Source organism: Rhinoderma darwinii, chromosome 2 (assembly GCF_050947455.1).
Source record: "Rhinoderma darwinii isolate aRhiDar2 chromosome 2, aRhiDar2.hap1, whole genome shotgun sequence".
Taxonomy (NCBI): domain Eukaryota; kingdom Metazoa; phylum Chordata; class Amphibia; order Anura; family Rhinodermatidae; genus Rhinoderma; species Rhinoderma darwinii.
Genome location: NC_134688.1, coordinates 188,394,600 through 188,411,923, shown reverse-complemented (window position 1 = coordinate 188,411,923; position 17,324 = coordinate 188,394,600). Strand labels below are relative to the sequence as shown.

General features: G+C 43.2%; 1 protein-coding gene across 2 annotated transcripts; it reads left to right on the top strand.

Moving 5' to 3' along the window:
* The first annotated feature begins 240 nt into the window (after nt 1-240).
* On the top strand, nt 241-16,627 carry LOC142740902 (lysozyme g-like). Of its 2 annotated transcripts, XM_075850324.1 has the most exons (7): nt 241-329; nt 2,386-2,499; nt 5,338-5,363; nt 6,432-6,512; nt 8,808-9,007; nt 11,575-11,713; nt 16,305-16,627. In XM_075850324.1, the coding sequence occupies exons 3-7, from the start codon at nt 5,357-5,359 to the stop codon at nt 16,436-16,438; spliced, it is 561 nt and encodes a 186-aa protein (XP_075706439.1). In that variant the 5' UTR covers nt 241-329; nt 2,386-2,499; nt 5,338-5,356; the 3' UTR covers nt 16,439-16,627. The 2 variants fall into 2 exon arrangements, with proteins under 2 accessions (XP_075706439.1, XP_075706440.1); XM_075850325.1 differs by lacking the exon at nt 2,386-2,499 and having other exon boundaries at nt 248-329.
* The last annotated feature ends 697 nt before the right edge of the window (nt 16,628-17,324 follow it).

The following is a 17,324-nucleotide window of genomic DNA, read 5'->3' as shown; positions in this document are numbered from 1 at the left end:
AGGAGATAAGCTGTTGATTTCCACTTCTGTATGCTGCTTCTATTTATACAAACACTGTGCTCGACCCAGTGTTCCCGTGGCCGATCCTATAATTGCCCTAAAATTTCCCTTTTCATTTACAGGAACAGACCTGTTACTCAGATGGTTTATTTGAAACCAGCTGATTTTGCAAGGCGGTGAAATTGTGTTATTGTAACACATTACTTTCAGTTTCTATGCCTTTTATAGCTGGAGAGAGAATGCAGACGCTGCACACAGCATTTACAGAGGCACAGACAGCAACTCTCCGCTGGTTCTGAAAAGTAAAGTGGAGAAAATTCTTGCAAAAGGTAAGCTTCAGCAGAAATGTTTCAAGCCTCTGGCATGGGTGCAAGCCTCAGGGTTTAGACTCCATGTGTTCCTAATCTATAGATATCTAAATAAATAGGCACTACCCTAACAAATTTAAGTAGCTTAAGAAAGGCCCCAGTATATTGGCTGAAACTTCACACATATGGGCTTATAAAGTCCTATTTTTCTACTTAGAGAGGCTCTGTCACCAGATTATAAATGCCCTATCTCCTACATAATCTGATCGGCACCGTAATGTAGATAACAACAGTGGTTTTTATTTTGAAAAACGAGCATTTTTGAGCAAGTTATGAGCAATTTTAGATTTAGTTTCTTAAAGACCAACTGGGTGTGTTTTTACTTTTGACCAAGTGGGTGTTGTAAAAAAGTGTAGGCTGACCAGTCAGTGACCAATCAGCCTCATACACTTCTCATTGTTCCAGCCCAGCTTCTTTCACTGCACAATCACGCTGTAACAATGGGCTGGAACAATGAGAAGTGTATGACACGGATTGGTCACTGATTGGTCAGCGTCATACACTTCTCTTTACAACCAGGGCCGGCTCCAGGTTTATGTGGGCCCTTGGGCGACACAGACTTAGTGGGCCCACTGCGGGGGAACTCACAGCGGCAGTAAAATGCCAAAAATCATCATTTTGTGCCCCCATATAGACATTAGGCCCTGTTTTTGCCCCATATAGAAGTTAGGCCCCCAGTTTGTACCCCCATAAATTTAGTGCCCTCTGTAGATAGTACCATACAGCCCCCCCTCCCAGGTAGTGCCACACGGCTCCTGACATCACGGTCTATATATGGACAGTGTTGTCAGGGCTGGGATTGGCGTAGCTAAAGGTTCATGGGCCCTGGTGCAAGAAATCAGTTTAGGCCCCCCTACCCCTCCTCAACACCACCAGACCCCTGCGCACGGCTATGCCCAGCTGCCTTGCCCAACAGACCGCATGAATGCCCCCACAGTATAATAACCCCCCATAGCTGCCCACCACAGTATAATGCTCCCCATAGATGCCCCCCACACAGTATAATGCTCCCCATAGCTGTCCCCCACACAGTATAATGCTCTCCATAGCTGACCACCTCAGTATAATGTCCCCATAGCTGCTCCCACAGTATAAATCCACCACACAGTATAATGCCCCCCATAGCTGCCCCCCACATAGTATAATGCTCCCCATATCTGCCCCCCACACAGTATAATGCCCTCCATAGCTGACCACCTCAGTATAATGTCCCCATAGCTGCTCCCACAGTATAAATGCACCACACAGTATAATGCCCCCCATAGCTGCCCCCCACATAGTATAATGCTCTCCATAGCTGCCCCCCACACAGTATAATGCCCTCCATAGCTGACCACCTCAGTATAATGTCCCCATAGCTGCTCCCACAGTATAAATCCACCACACAGTACAATGCCCCCCATAGCTGACCTAAGTATGTTGGAGTGCTGCTTATTTTTTGGGATATCTATAGATCTGGAAGAGAGAGAAGAGAGGAAAGAGAGAGAAGAGAGGAAAGAGAGAGAAGAGAGGAAAGAGAGAGAAGAGAGGAAAGAGAGAGAAGAGAAGAGAGGAAAAGAGAGGAGAGAGAGAGATCTCAACCATAATGGCTAATGGGTCAGTATATAAGAAGGGTCTTGCCAATGAGAATAGGTGAAGAGCATATGTGCCAAATGAGTAGTACATGAACAAGATAGAAGGGTCTACACCCCTGTGCACAGCATCCAAGTCAGGGTAAAGTGGATAATCCGCTAGAAGTGATGTAAGTAATGCAGTGGGGTGCAGCATCTTGAACAGAAAAGGGATTGCAGCTACCTTTGAGCGCTATGTAGTAGCGATCAGAGAAGATCTCTTCAGGGGTTAAATAGTACCATCATAAAGTACTATTTGACCCGTAAAAATTAAGCCCTCATATGACTGTGTCAACGAAAAAATTAAAAAGTTATGATCTTTTAAAGGCAGGGAGGAAAAAACAAAAGCAAATTAGTCTGGTCCTGAACGGATTAACAGCTTTCTTCCCACACTGTGCATCGGGCAGGCAACTAGCTGCAGCTCATAAATATCGAGGACTCCTGAGTGCTAGCCCATCATTGAGAGGACTCATTGCTCGCGCTGCAGGAGTGATTTTATGAAGACGACTGAAGATTACAAGGTAAGATATACACCACTGGAATCAGGGTCTCTGGCACCACTTTATGCTGCCCTCAGATAGGGCAGCATAAATATGGTGAGAAATTCTCTTTAAAGGGGTTATTCTACCACAGCTTCTGCCAAACTCTCCTGAACTGCTAGCAATCATGTTGCGCACAGCTACCTCTTCTCTCACATGCTCCTGCCGTGCTGGGTTTAACTTCAGATAGGGTACTGGGGGATTCAGAGGAGGCACACGTGAGAGCACTAGAGAGGCTGTTTCCTACAAGTTTCATAATGCCTTGAATGTACCCCCTCCTGATTGGTCCTCCCACAGCTGCCTTATCTCTGTTTGCAGTCTCCGTTCCCTTGCTTCTAGATGGTGCTGAGCGGAGAAACAGTTTTTATCTGATCTCACAAAGCTAATACATTTCTATATATTCTACTCTCCCCTCCCCTTCTCAAAGCTCTGAAATGTCTCCAACACAACATTTTAAATTTTTACCCATACTACCTGCCTCCCAACCGTCCTGGATTCAGCATGACAGTCCTGGATTCTGGGCAGTTTCGAGGGCGCCCAGTGATATGTACCGGTGTCAACTGTATCTGCTTCCTCAGGACGCAGATGCAGTTGAATCCAATACTGAAGCAAAAAAGCATCAGATCCCTGCTGTAGCATTCAACTATGGAGTCCCCTGCCAGAGCAATGCAAGCTCTCTGGCCAGGGACTCCTGTTTTGGGAAAGCGCTTGGTGTCACAGTCCATATATGGACAGTGCTGTCAGTGGCTCCTCCAGCAGCGGAATGCCTGGCCAGAGCGCTGCCAATGCTCTGGCTGGGGATTCTGCTCCTAGAAGGGGCCCCTGACATCACTGTCCATATATGGATAGTGATGTCAGGGGCTCCTCCTGGAGCGGAATCCCCGGCCAGAGCGTGACCGATGATCTGGCTGGGCATTCTGGTCCTAGAGGGAGCCCCAATGGCAGTATCTACAGGGGGTGGCGCTATCCAAGGGGGGTGTGGCACTATCTACATGGGCACTGTCACTATATGGGTGCTATGTGGGCACTGTCTACAGGGCATTGCGGCACTATAGGGCATTATACTGTATGGGGCAGCTATGGGGGCATTATACTGTATGGGGACAGCTATGGGGGCATTATACTGTATGAGGGCAGCTATAGGGGCATTACAGTGTGGGGGCAGCTATTTGGCATCATACTGTGTGGGAGGGACTATGGGTTATTATACTGTGTGGGAGGCAACTATAGTGACAATATACTATGTGGGGGTTCTATGGGGGCATTATATTGTGGGGAGGCACTATGGGGGCATGATACTATGTGGGCTGAACTGGGTGTGTATGGTCGGTCATTGGGTGGGGTTAGAGGCGTGACTTAAAAGGAAAAAAATTTGCAGAGACGCGCTGTTGTCCCTCTTTGCGATACTTGAATGTCGGGAGGCATGCACACTATGGTATAGTATACAAAAAAAAACAAACACAAAATAAGCAAGCAATCGATTCAGTTATCTCTTATGTTCTGCACTGATCTTGAGATAACAGTGAAAGAATCAATGCGCCTGAAAGAAAGCTAATAGATTCGGCAGCACAGGGGTTTCACTGCACATGTGTGTCTTGATGAAAAGCCTCATTTAAAGGACATGCACTGATCAATACCCATAATGACGTGACGGCAGGGGACACTAATCAGAGCATGTAAAAGCTACAATGACAGGGCTGGGAGTCTTTGTCTCCCTGTTCTGCCATAGAGTTTCAACTGTATCTGAGTTCTCAGCTGAAAGGAGTGCTTCCCAGGGGTTTCAGGGCACCAGTCCAAAAAAACAGGGCATGCGCGCTGAATGTAAGGTGCTAGAGATGCCACTAACTTCAGTAGAGACATGACTCATCCACATTACCTATGCGCATGTTTATTGCTAGATACGCCACTTCAGTATCTGTTCACTACCCATATTTTTTATTGAATGGCAATAAACATGCAGTTTGGCCACAAGATAGTTTTCTAGTTAGTAGTCAAAGCAGATAGGGCTTCAGAGCTCCAAACAAATTTGCGTTATAATTATGTGTTAAGCCACGGGTCACAAACGCCCCTTTCCGCTCACTTTTTGGAAATGTGTCGGGGCTGGCGGAACAGACTAAGTTCTGAAATTTTTGCGCAAAAAGCTAGTTTTCCAGCTAGACAGGTGGGGGAAAATCCAAGACAGGGTTATATCTATGATGGTCAGCAAACAGACTGTAGTACTAGTGAATGCTCATTGAAGTCTAGGAGGAATAGTGTAGGGCTAATTGACTTTATACTTAGGATTGTTAGGCTGGGTTCACACGACCTATTTTCAGGCGTAAACGAGGCGTATTATGCCTCGTTTTACGCCTGAAAATAGGGCTACAATACGTCGGCAAACATCTGCCCATTCATTTGAATGGGTTTGCCGACGTATTGTGCAGACGACCTGTAATTTACGCGTCGTCGTTTGACAGCTGTCAAACGACGACGCGTAAATTGACTGCCTCGGCAAAGAAGTGCAGGGCACTTCTTTGCAACGTAATTTGAGCCGTTCTTCATTGAACTCAATGAAGAGCAGCTCAAGATATACGAGCGTCACAGACGTCTCGTATATTACGAGGAGGAGCATTTACGGCTGAAACGACGCAGCTGTTTTCTTCTGAAAACAGGCTGTCATTTCAGCCGTAAAAGCCAGCTAGCGTGTGAACATACCCTCAGTCACTTTACTGGGGGTAGTTTTGGTTAAACGGGCAACACTGTTTCTTATCCAGTAGAAAATTAGCTGAATGTGTTTATTATGGGTAGTTCTCACAAAAATAATGTTTGCTCTACTTTCAGGTACATAGTCAAAACAACAATGGCATGTAAGTATCCATAGAGAAAAAGTAGAAAGTTTTAAGTGTAGGGACCGATCTGCGTGAGGTTGCCTTCTCATGGCAGATGGACACACACAATTTGATCAAAACGTGTGCTAAAAACCTCACATTTATAATTATAATAAATATAGTAATGCAACCTAAATGAATCAATATAGTCAATGTATTAATGCATATCTCTTAGTGCCTGCAGTGTGTTGCTGCATCTTTGCAATACAATGGCAAACAAATTACTTTACAGCAGATTAGCACCTGCTCATTTATATCACTTTATTAGGAAGTGCTGATTAAGGGCCCTTTTACACCGGTCAATTATTGGGCAAACGAGCGTTCACAGAACACTCGTTCCCAATATTTGCCATGTGTAAACAGGGCAACGATCGGCCGATGAACGAGCAAACGCTTGTTCATCGGCTGAATGTATAGGTTTAAATGCTGACACTATTATTGTTGTTGGCATCACGTCTTCCTGTGTAAACAGGGAGACGCGCTGCCAACATGATAGAAATATATGGGTACGAGCGATCAGAGTAATGAGCGCTTGTCTCCATACTAGATCCTTGTGAAAGGAGCAAACGAGCACGAATCAATGAGCTGTCTCGTTGATCCGCGCTCGTTTACACGGCCCACGACGGGCTGTGCAAAACTACTTTAAACCTCTGCGCACACTGCGTTTGAGATATATGCCTTTTGGCTTCCGTTAGGGTGTTTTCAAATGTATTGTTTTCAACTGCAGCTATACATAGGGCCACTGCAAAAAAAAAAAGTATACCATATGGTATGTTTTTTTTCCACTGTATGCCTACACAATGGTATATGTCGGAGGTACACGTCGGTAGTGTTTACCTCCGAAAAAATGCTCAAACGTTGTTTGTCCAGAATCTAATGGTTACCACCCGTACCCCCGTGCACATTTTATTTCTGGTGACTACCTATATTGCCTTCTGTCAAAAAGGAAAGTGTTGCACATATAAGTCTTTTTAAACAAACATTATTAGTGTTAAATTCATATATTTTTAAGGAATCTAAATATATTCCTCTATATTTTCCTCAAAGCACGATATGGTGTTCTTGAGCAAATTCCTTCCACTGGTGCCTCGGCTACAACTGGCAGACAGGATGGGAAAAATTATTCTGGTAAGTGAAATGACAACAACAGAAAATCTTTATATTCATATCAAAAGCCTCTATAAGCTAAAATGGGGTAAGTGTTCTCTATTGATATACAAAGAATTGAACACTCCTCAGGAATCCACATTTGTCCCTTTGTTCCCATGTTCCTGCACCTCAGTTGGCCCCCTCAGCCTATGGACTCTATAGTGGCTGGTATAGTTGTATGTGAGCTCTATACAGTAGATATCCCAGGCTGTGTTGCTTTCTCTTATTATCTATCTCTTCGTTTAAGAAATCTCTTGCATAGCACCTCTGGTTGACAGAGAGAAATCTCATACCCACATATTGGATGAATACCATGTTTCCTACTATGGATGATTGCTATCTTTTCCAATGGATGGGGGAGTTAAGGACTCAGATTCCAGAAGGAACCACAAAGTACACAAAAACTTGGTGAAAGTAGATACGTTTTTTTAAAATTCTGATGCATTTCTTAAGCTTGTCTACGCACATACTTTCTATGATCGAGTAATAAAGATATGAAATGCAGGGGCAGACACACCATTGGCACAACCTCTGCAGCTGCACAGGGGCCCATTTGGTAAGAGGGCCCACTGTCACTTTAAAGAGAACCTTTCACCTGCCCATATATGTGCAGGTGAGTGTGGGATGTAATGGGCAGGGATGCACAAATACTTGGGCACATATTTTTTTCTACCCTCCTCCGTTATTTAGATATCGGTGCCGTTATATTTGGCGCCCTATATTTAAATAACCCCTGAACTGTCAATGGCGCGTGTAATGGCAAGGGGGCGTGTTACTATGGCTGTGACACTGTCCAATCCGCTACGGACAGTATCATAGCAAGAGCTGGAGAGAGGAGAGCGTGCCTGCACATGCTCAAACTCTTCAGCTGTCGGCAGACAAGGACAAGACTGATCTCTCGCGTGCGCACACGCTCTCCTCTCTCCAGCTCTTGCTGTGATACTGTCTGTAGCTGATTGGACAGTATCACAGCCATAGTAACACGCCCCCTTGCCATCACACGCCCCATTGACAGTTCAGGGGGTTATTTGAATATTGGGCGCCAAATATAACGGCACCGATATCTAAATAACGGAGAAGGGTAGAAAAAAAATGTAAGGTGCCCCAGGGTTTGTGCATCCCTGCCCATTACATGCTGCACATGTATGGGCCGGTGAAAGGTTTTCTTTAAAGCAACTGTCTTCTGTTTGTTAGACTGTAAATGTCTGAGATGATGAATTTTATGGCTAACAATTACTGAAGGATTGACAGACATAAGGGGGTGATCTATAATAAAAATTTTGAGAGCAAGGGACCAATATAATAATCTTGCACAGGGGCCCTCAGCTGTCGGTGTCCGCCCCATTGCCATGACATGGTTGCAAGAGGCACAGCACACTATGCTTTCAACACAACTGGCACACATACTAAACCCAAAGTTTGAGGTCCATCAGCTGAATGGGAACACAGGCCACTGTTTCACAAAATGACCAGCAGCAATCATCATGTCACTAGATCACCAGGAAGCAGCAGACCACAAGGGACCATTGTACAATATATCACTCACCACCAGGTACAAAATGCTGGCTGTACCACTGAACTGGCATCCAGATGCAATTGACTACCTGTACCAAATGTCCTACTGACCAGCAGAAATCAAATGCTGAATATCCCCACAAATCAAGACCATAGGAGTGGACATTTGGAAAAATTATACTACTACTAATGATGTTGTAAAACAATTCTTGGGTTGGTACCATTGTGTAGAGTGACTATGACATTGGGATATTGTGGTCTCAGTCTGCTATGGATCTGTGAAGATCTGCTTCTTTGGTACCTTGGGACTTTAAAAAAACTCATCCCTACATGAAGAAATTGGCCTGCAGTGCAGATTTTTTTTTAATTCATAAGATGCCAATTTTTGCTACGGAATGGTAGCAATTTGTGGATTTTCCCTATTGAGTTCAGTTTAAATCCGCAACAAATAGCAAATGTTTAGATTTTTGCAGTAGAAAGGCGGTGAATTCACAGAAAAAAATCCCAAGTAAGGAAAAAAACATGCTCCCAACATATAATTGCCCATCCCTGGCCTCCCATAGCGATGCCTCACTGCTCCCAATTCTGTTCTCAGGCCTCCTCGGTTGAATTCCTTCAAACAAAATTCACAGGAGAATCTAGTTTGGAATTGCTGCAGAGTTTTGTACAGCAAATCCAACCCGTGTGAACATACCATTATACTAATGTATACAGACACACAGAACTAAAAAAAATTTTTGTTATATGTAAAATACAAAGGTGTCATTGGATCGGAGAAGCTGGCAGAAACAGATCTGGAAAGAATGAACCAATACAGGCAGAAGATAAAATCAGTGTCCAGTAAAACAGGAGTAGATGGAGCGGTTATTGCTGGAATCATATCTCGTGAGTCACGTGCTGGGAATGCTCTAGATCAACGTAGAGAAGGCGATCATGGGAATGCATTTGGCCTCATGCAGGTAATCCTCTCAACAATTACCTGCAATTAGAAAATAATAAAGTAGAGGAAACATGTAAGTAATAACTTTACAATGTATGCCAACGGGGAAACAAAAATATTCAACAACAGAAGAACAAGAGAAATCTGAGGGAGTTATTTTGGGTGGGTGATTTGCCACTTAAATCTTGAATCCTCAGACAGAAGATGACTGTAAGGGTATGTTCACACGCTTAACAAAAAACGGCTGAAAATATGGAGCTGTTTTCAAGGGAAAACAGCCCCTGATTTTCAGCCGTTTTTTAAGCAACTCGCGGTTTTTGCTGGAATTTTTACGGACGTTTTTGGATTTGCTTTTCTATTGAGTCAAAGAAAAATGGCTCCAAAAACGGCTCAAGAAGTGACATGCCCTGCTTTTTACAAGGCATGTTTTTACACGGCTGTTTGAACGGGGCCGTGGGAACGGAACACCGTTTTTCCCATGGAAATCAATGGGCAGATGGTTGGAGCCATTCAGCCCCCGCATTTTTAGCCATTTGAACGTCTGAAAATAGCCCGTGTGAACATACCCTAACTCATTCAGTATCCCCCTCTGACCTCCGGTCTTGACTCTCTCGAGGCTGCACAGGATGGCAGCATGCATGTGTCCGGGCGCTGAATGTAAGTGTCTCTGGCTCTCCTCTGCTGGAACAAATCCCACACTTGACCTAGTCCTGATGTGGTTGACATTCCCAGGACTGGGTGGCATGGCAAAGGAGTGAAAGAATATTACCGCCACTGGTGTACCAGAGTAAAAACCGTCTGGGACTGTGATTTAGTGGCAACCCTATGTAAAATGTATACATGAAACAATAATAAAGGTGTCCATCATTTCAAAGAAAAGCATAAAAGAAAAAGCGGCAACTCACCATCCTGCATAAAATTTCTGCTCATAAGATGTCCATAGACAAGGGGTGAGAGAGGATGATCCTAGCAGGCAACAACCTGTTTCATGTAACAACACTTCCTCTGTTGCCCCGCTGGTATCATCCTCCCTCACCCCTTGTCTAAGAACATTTTACGAGCAAAAATTAAAAGGATTTGTATGCAGGATGGCGAATTGGCGCTTTTTTTCTTATGCTTTTCTTCGGATTGATGGATGGCAAAATACTTATTCTTCAGTTGAGCACCACTGTGACCTGTTATATAACCCCCCCCCCCCCCCCCGCCGGTAGACATATCCGCTCCAGAGATAAAGCAAAGCCTGTGAGTACTGCCGAAGAATTGACTTTCTTCTGTTTTATGTGTGATTAATAAAGGTGCCTTTGTCTGCATGCTGCACTTTGATATCTCCCTATGAGTACATAGATAGAACTCGATCTTGCATTTTTCAAGTCCACTTTCTTTGCACTTGTACTTGAACTATCCAAAGTAAATCTACAATGAGACCGATATGTTTACCATAGATCTGCCAAGTATTATTAAATCAGATTGAACTCTTTATGACTATTTGTACATGTACTCAAGCAGTAGTTACTCAGACAGTACAGTCTGTACAATGCAAAATGAGTAGGGGAGAGGGGGTAGGGAAGTTGGTGTGTCCAATAAGTGAAATAACCCTGGTTTCCGCACGGTTAAGTAGTACAAATTAAATGATATGACTGCCGTTGCTGCAGTAAAGTAAGGGTATGTGCACACGTAAACTGCATTTACATCTGAAATTACGGAGCTGTTTTCAGGAGAAAACAGCTCCGTCATGTCAGACGTAATTGCTCGTCCTCGCATCTTGCGAGGCGTCTTTGACGGCCGTAATTTAGAGCTGTTCTTCATTGAATTCAATGATAAACGGCTCAAATTACGTCCAAAGAAGTGTCCTGCACTTCTTTGACGAGGCAGTCATTTTACGAGACGTCGTTTGACAGCTGTCAAACGACGACGCGTAAATTACAGGTCGTCGGCACAGTACATTGGCAAACCCATTCAAATGAATGGGCAGATGTTTGCCGACGTATTGGAGCCGTATTTTCAGGCGTAAATTGAGGCATAATACGCCTCGTTTACGCCTGAAAATAGGTCCTGTGAACCCAGCCTAAGGATTCAGGTTAGAAATAAAATAATGGCTATAAACAATGGGCCTTGATGCACATGGCATCACAATGCAGCTTTAATTTATGAGCAGTTTAAAAAATAAAATTTGACCTCTGATTGGTTGCTATGGACAAGAGATTGGCACCGGTGGAAGATTGCAGGGGGCAAGGCAGCAGACAGCCGGAGACCCTCACATTCAGCCTAACATGTGCACACTGCCCCAACAAGAATTGAGCAATGGTCAGAGGATACTGACTGAATTCTAGGTAGTCAGAGGCATCCAGATCTACTCAGTAAGCTCACATAACCACCGGTTTCGTGGTGGGTTGTTTTTTTTTTTTGCGCAAAATTGGGACAAAAAATGCCACAAAACCTGGCACATGTAAATATGCCATAAACATGACCGGTATTTTTGGGTGGAAAATGTGGCCATCCTATTAATATTTGGTGTTCTACAGTCTCAGTTTTTATTTATGAGTTAGATCTTTTATTTCTAGCTAAGCCTTGTATTGCTCTTTACAGATTGATAAAAGGTGGCATACACCTCATGGAGCTTGGGATAGTGAAGAACACATTTTACAGAGTACAGAAATTCTATGCTCCATGCAGAGTGATATAAAGCAAAGATTTTCAAAGTGGACAACAAGCCAACAAATGAAAGGTAACCGCTGATTACAAAAAAATATCTGCCTTAACCCCTTCCCGCCGCAGCCATTTTTTAGATATTCATTTTCGTTTTTTCCTCCCCCACCTTCCAAAAGCCATAACTTTTTTATTTTTCCGTCGATATAGTCCTATTGAGGACTTTATATTTGCGGGACGAGTTGTAGTTTTTATTGTGCCATATAATGTACTAGGAAACGGGGAAATTATTTGTGGGGTAGAAAATGAAAAAAACAGTGATTCCTCCATTGTTTTTTGTGCTTCGTTTTTTACGGAATTCACTGTGCAATTAAAACAATATGTTAACTTTATTCTGCGGGTCAATATGATTACGGCAATACCAAATATATATAGTTTTTACTAGATTTTAGGTTTTTACTTGTAAAAGTAGTAAGTGTATAAAATTAAATTTATTTTGTGTCACCAAATTCTGAGAGCCATAACTTTTTTATTTTTCCGTCGATTTAGTGGCATGAGGGCTTATTTTTGCGGGATAAGCTGTAGTTTTTAATGCTACCATTTTGGGGATACATGCAACATTTTGATCACTTTTTATTTCATTTTTTGTGGGAGATGAGGTGACCAAAAAATAGAGATTCTGGCGTTTACATTTTTTTTTTTACGTTCACCGTGCGGGTTAAATAATGATATATTGTAATAGTTCAGACTTTTACGGATGCGGCGATACCAATTATGTTTATTTATTTATTTTTTTACTATGCTCTAGGGGAGAATGGGAAAAGGTTTTTTTTTTTAAACTTTTAATATTAGGAGCACAAAGATGATGGACCTGGGGCCTTTATTAGGCCCCCAGGCAGCCATAGCAACCATCGCCACCCCATGATTCCATTGCGGGGGGCGGGATGAGCTGTTAGAGGGGGTCGCCCCCCTCTTTCTAACGATTTAAATGCTGCGGTCACTATTGGCCGCTTCATTTAACGGGTTAAACGAGCGGGATCACGCTCGAGCGCAATCCCACTCGGCTGTCGGCTGTAACATACAGCTAACACCTGCATCGTATGAAGCGGGTTCACTCCGTGAGCCCGTTCCATACTTCCCCTACCCGACTAGGACGTATGGATACGTCAAATTTCGGGAAGGTGTTAAAGCAGATCTGTCAGCTGAATATGCTGCCCTAGGTAAGGGTCTATTTCCTCGGTGCGTATAATTGCTGCCATTAACGCAAAATTGGTGTGAATATACCCTAAGGGCAATATATTTCAGGGGCAGGTTTGCTAATAGGTCAAAAAGGCCCAAAACATATTGAGCAGATGTTCTAATGCAGTCTAAGATTTAGACTGTGTAAATTTAGACCAGGCAGTCAGAAGATGTAGCAGATTTATCACAGTGGTGAAGGCTGTATGATAATTTTGGCAGATCTTACTTGACCTGCTAGACACTTTTCTCCGTCTTATGCCACCTTTGATTTGGCTTAGCTTGTGCCAGAATTTTGTGTCAGGTTTTTTTAGCACAGGATGGTGCATTTAGGCCACACCCCTTTTCTGTTAAGATATGCCAATATTTCGGAACACTTTTAAAGTGTCTTGTGAGGTGCAAACATCGTGTTTAACATCTAAACTGCATCAAGATCTGACAGATTTTGCGCAATTTTCGACACATTCTAGCTGCAGACGCATTAGTACTTCTGTACCATTTTGCAATTTGACTAATAGAAGCAATTAAAGAATACACTGGACTCAAAATTATGAGTCGGTGTATTCATGAGGAGAGCGCTCCCGTGTGCATGGAGTATGTATGGCAGTGCACCTAGGCTGTAGTGCTCCCTAGTATGGAGCCATATGGTTTCAGTCTGCTGCCATACTAGCTCCTTCACAATGTTGGATTTGTATGATCATTTATACAAATCAGAGGCATAAGGAGGTTCAGTAGAAGCCCCAGGCACAAGAAAGGGAGCCCTATAAGTCCAGGATCACAAAAAAAAAACACACACACACACACACACACACACACACACACACACACACACCGTTTTAATGCAGTTTTTGGCTAAGGTTTTTGAGTCAAAAACAGGTGCGGACACAAAAAAGAGATGCCTCCGTTTTTCTTTATTCCTTTCAGATTCATTTCTGACTTTGGCTGAAAAAAATTAGCCAAAACTGCATCAAAACTGAGTGATCCGCGCCTTATGGTAATATGGCAATAAGGTGGCATGGATGAGGCTTTAGGCCAGATTCACACACAGTTTTGATGCTGTTTTTGGCTCCGTTTATTTTTTAGCCAAACACAGAAGTGGACACAAAAGAAAGGCGATCCATGAGTATTTCAGTATACTTTTCTTCCAGGAATCCCACATGCAGTTTTTGGTGCAGTTGTTTTAGCCAAATGAAAGATGCAGAAATGGATACAACCGTGGGGAGACATCAATCCTTTCTTCATACTTTTCCTTCTTTTTGAAATCAACCCATGTATTTGGCAAAAAAAAAAAACCTGCCACAAAAACTGCCAGTGTGATTCCACCTTGGGTTAGTTCACACAGAATTTTTTGGTGCTGTTTTTGATGCAGAAACCGCGCCAAAAAGGCTGAAATCGCCTCCCACTGGTTTCAATGGGAGGCGGAGGCGAATTTTTCCAGCGAGAAAAACACGACATGCACTTCCTGCGGTTCAGTCTCTGACCTCCCATTGAAATCAATAAAAGGCAGTGAAAGCATTTTTCCTGGCGTTTTTTGCCCGTGTTGCTCAATGGCCACACCCGAAAAAAGGCTGCAAAAAACGTGGCAAAAGGAGCAGGCAAACTCAGTGTGAACTAAGGATTCACAGACCGCGGTTTTTTTTTGGGGTCAAAAATGCTGCGGACAGATGTTACTTTAAACTCTACAGTGAATTATTGAAACGGCTACATCTAAAGCATTTTGGTCAGTGGCGTTATTGCAGTTTAAGGGCATGGCCCCACGTGGCGTATTTCTTCCGCAACTGTCCGCATCAATGCTGCACAGAATCTGTGTTGCAACGCAGATTCTGTTGCGGATCTGCCCAAAATGTGCAGTAAATTGATGCGGACTGGCCGTTGTGTATGGAGGTGAAAGTACTTCCCTTCTCTCTATCAGTGCAGGATAGAGAGAAGTGACAGCACTTTCCCTAGTGAAAGTAAAAGAATTTCATACTTACCGGCCGTTGTCTTGGTGACGCGTCTCTCTTTCGGCATCCAGCCCGACCTCCCTGGATGACGTGGCAGTCCATGCGACCGCTGCAGCCTGTGATTGGCTGCAGCCGTCACTTAGACTGAAACGTCATCCTGGGAAGCCGGACTGGAGGAAGAAGCAGGGAGTTCTCGGTAAGTATGAACTTCTATTTTTTTTACAGGTTGCTGTATATTGTGATCGGTAGTCACTGTCCAGGGTGCTGAAACCGTTACTGCCGATCGCTTAACTCTTGCAGCACCATGGACAGTGACTATTTACTGACGTCGCCTAGCAACGCTCCCGTAATTACGGGTGCACACACGTAGTCACCCGTAATTATAGGTGCACACACGTAGTCACCCGTAATTACGGGAGCCCCATTGACTTCCTCAGTCTGGCTGTAGACCTAGAAATACATAGGTCCAGCCAGAATGAAGAAATGTAATTTTAAAAAACCAATACGCTCCGCAGCACACATAACCATGTACATGACATCTGCGGACTTCATTGCGGAATTTTGAATCTCCATTGAAGTCAATGGAGAACTTCCGCAATGAGTCCGCAACCAGTCCGCCACAGGTCCGCAACATCCAGTGTATGCTGCGGACACCAAATTCCACACCGCAGCCTATGCTCCGCAGCAGAATTTTCTGCATCGTCTAAACGAACCCTACTAAAAAGAAGTGGAAGGCACTGGAGAAAAGGGTCTGCTGCGGATTAACGCTGCGGAGTGCCCGCAGCGGAATTCCAGAGCAATTCCGCCACGTGGGGCTTTGCCCTTATACTCAACTATATCATGCTCTGGGCATGGAGTTTTTTTTTCTGGTGTGGTTTTTTTCCCCCCATTGGCTTCTCTATAGGATTTTAAAAAAACACCAGAATAAAACCCATGTACAAAATTACCCTAAATAAAAAAGGCCACCAAAAACATGGAAAAACACCATAACTTTAGCATTTAGCTTATTCGCCATGAGGGATCATCTAAGAGACTCTATGGCACTTTTCTTAGGCCCCATGCACACGAAAGTGTTTCCACGGGCCGTGCATGGCCCAGGACCCTGGACCGCAGAAAGAACGGGCATGTCTTATTACGGCCGTGTTCTGCGGTCCAGGCTCATAGAAAATAATGGACGCGGCCATGTGCACGGCTCGCGATTTGCGGGCGACACTCCACTGCCGGCCGACTCTGAAAATCACGGCCGTGCATATGGCTACGGTCGTATGCATGAGGCCTTAGGGTTTGTTCCCACAGGCAGTATACGCTGCAGAATTTCCGCACCGGAATTCTGTGCGGAAATTCCATAGCATTTACAGTAGCAGCAAATTGGATGATTTCAGCAAATGTCAGGTAAAAACAAAATTTATGATACGATTAGATGGTCCATCTTGGCCAATGATAAAATACACTTTGCTTACATTCCTACTAATTTCATGTATTATTTTGCAGGTGCCATTGCAGCCTACAATATTGGTCCAGGAAATGTCCCCAGTTTTGATAATATTGATGATCGCACCACAGGCGGCGACTACTCCAATGATGTTGTTGCTAGAGCAAAGTTTTATAAGAAACATGGATACTAACTAAACTAATATTAAATCAAACAATTCTTCTTGAATTGTAAAAACAGCATTGATTTTTCTCCTTTATTCACAGTGAAAATGTTTGAGACAACTGGTGATAGTACACCTAGGATTTACTTTTGTTGGACTATTGATGTGATTTGTGTTTTATGCATGAGAAGCTAATAAAACTGGCTGAGTCATACGAAATCCTCTGTGTTGGAGTGAACTTTCTTTGTGTGCCCAGCATTTTACCCGAGAAGATGGAGATTCCATGAGCGAATTCCTCTGAAAATCTCACAATATAAATATATGTATACTAGTCCTTCTCAATGAATTAGAATATCATCAAAAGTTAATTTATTTCACTAATTCAATTCAAAAAGTGAAACTCGTATATTATATAGCTTCATTACACACAGAGCGATCTATTTCCAGCATTTTTTCTTTAAATGTTGATGATTATGGCTAACAGTTAATGAAAACCTAAAATTGAATCTCTCAGAAAATTTGATTATAAGCCCAATTTCAAAAAAGATTTTTAAAACCAAAATATTGGCCTACTTGAAGGTACAAGGCACAATTAAAATAAACTCAAATCAAAACAAATAAGACATTGACAACAGCTATGTGGATAAAAAGGCCGCAATGTTTTTATTAATGGTTACCAAAATGCTCAATAATAATAAATACTTTAAAAACCAAAATACTTAAAACCAATATAATAAAACCACATATAATAATTAAACCATTTTTAATAAATCAGTCCACACAGCAATAGCTGGTAGACAAAAAAAACCACAAGCCTTGATCTAAGAAGACAAGGCCCCCAAAGAAAAACAAAGCAAATTTTCAACCACATTCTGCAAACCTAAATTAAAAATATCTATACCAACATCGGATAGAT

Bases quoted from the DNA above. Each gene is read 5' to 3' on its own strand.
- LOC142740902 (XM_075850324.1), top strand. The intron at 6,513-8,807 runs GTAAGTGAAATG...TAAAATACAAAG, and splicing joins GGATGGGAAAAATTATTCTG to GTGTCATTGGATCGGAGAAG. The intron at 11,714-16,304 runs GTAACCGCTGAT...ATTATTTTGCAG, and splicing joins AACAAGCCAACAAATGAAAG to GTGCCATTGCAGCCTACAAT.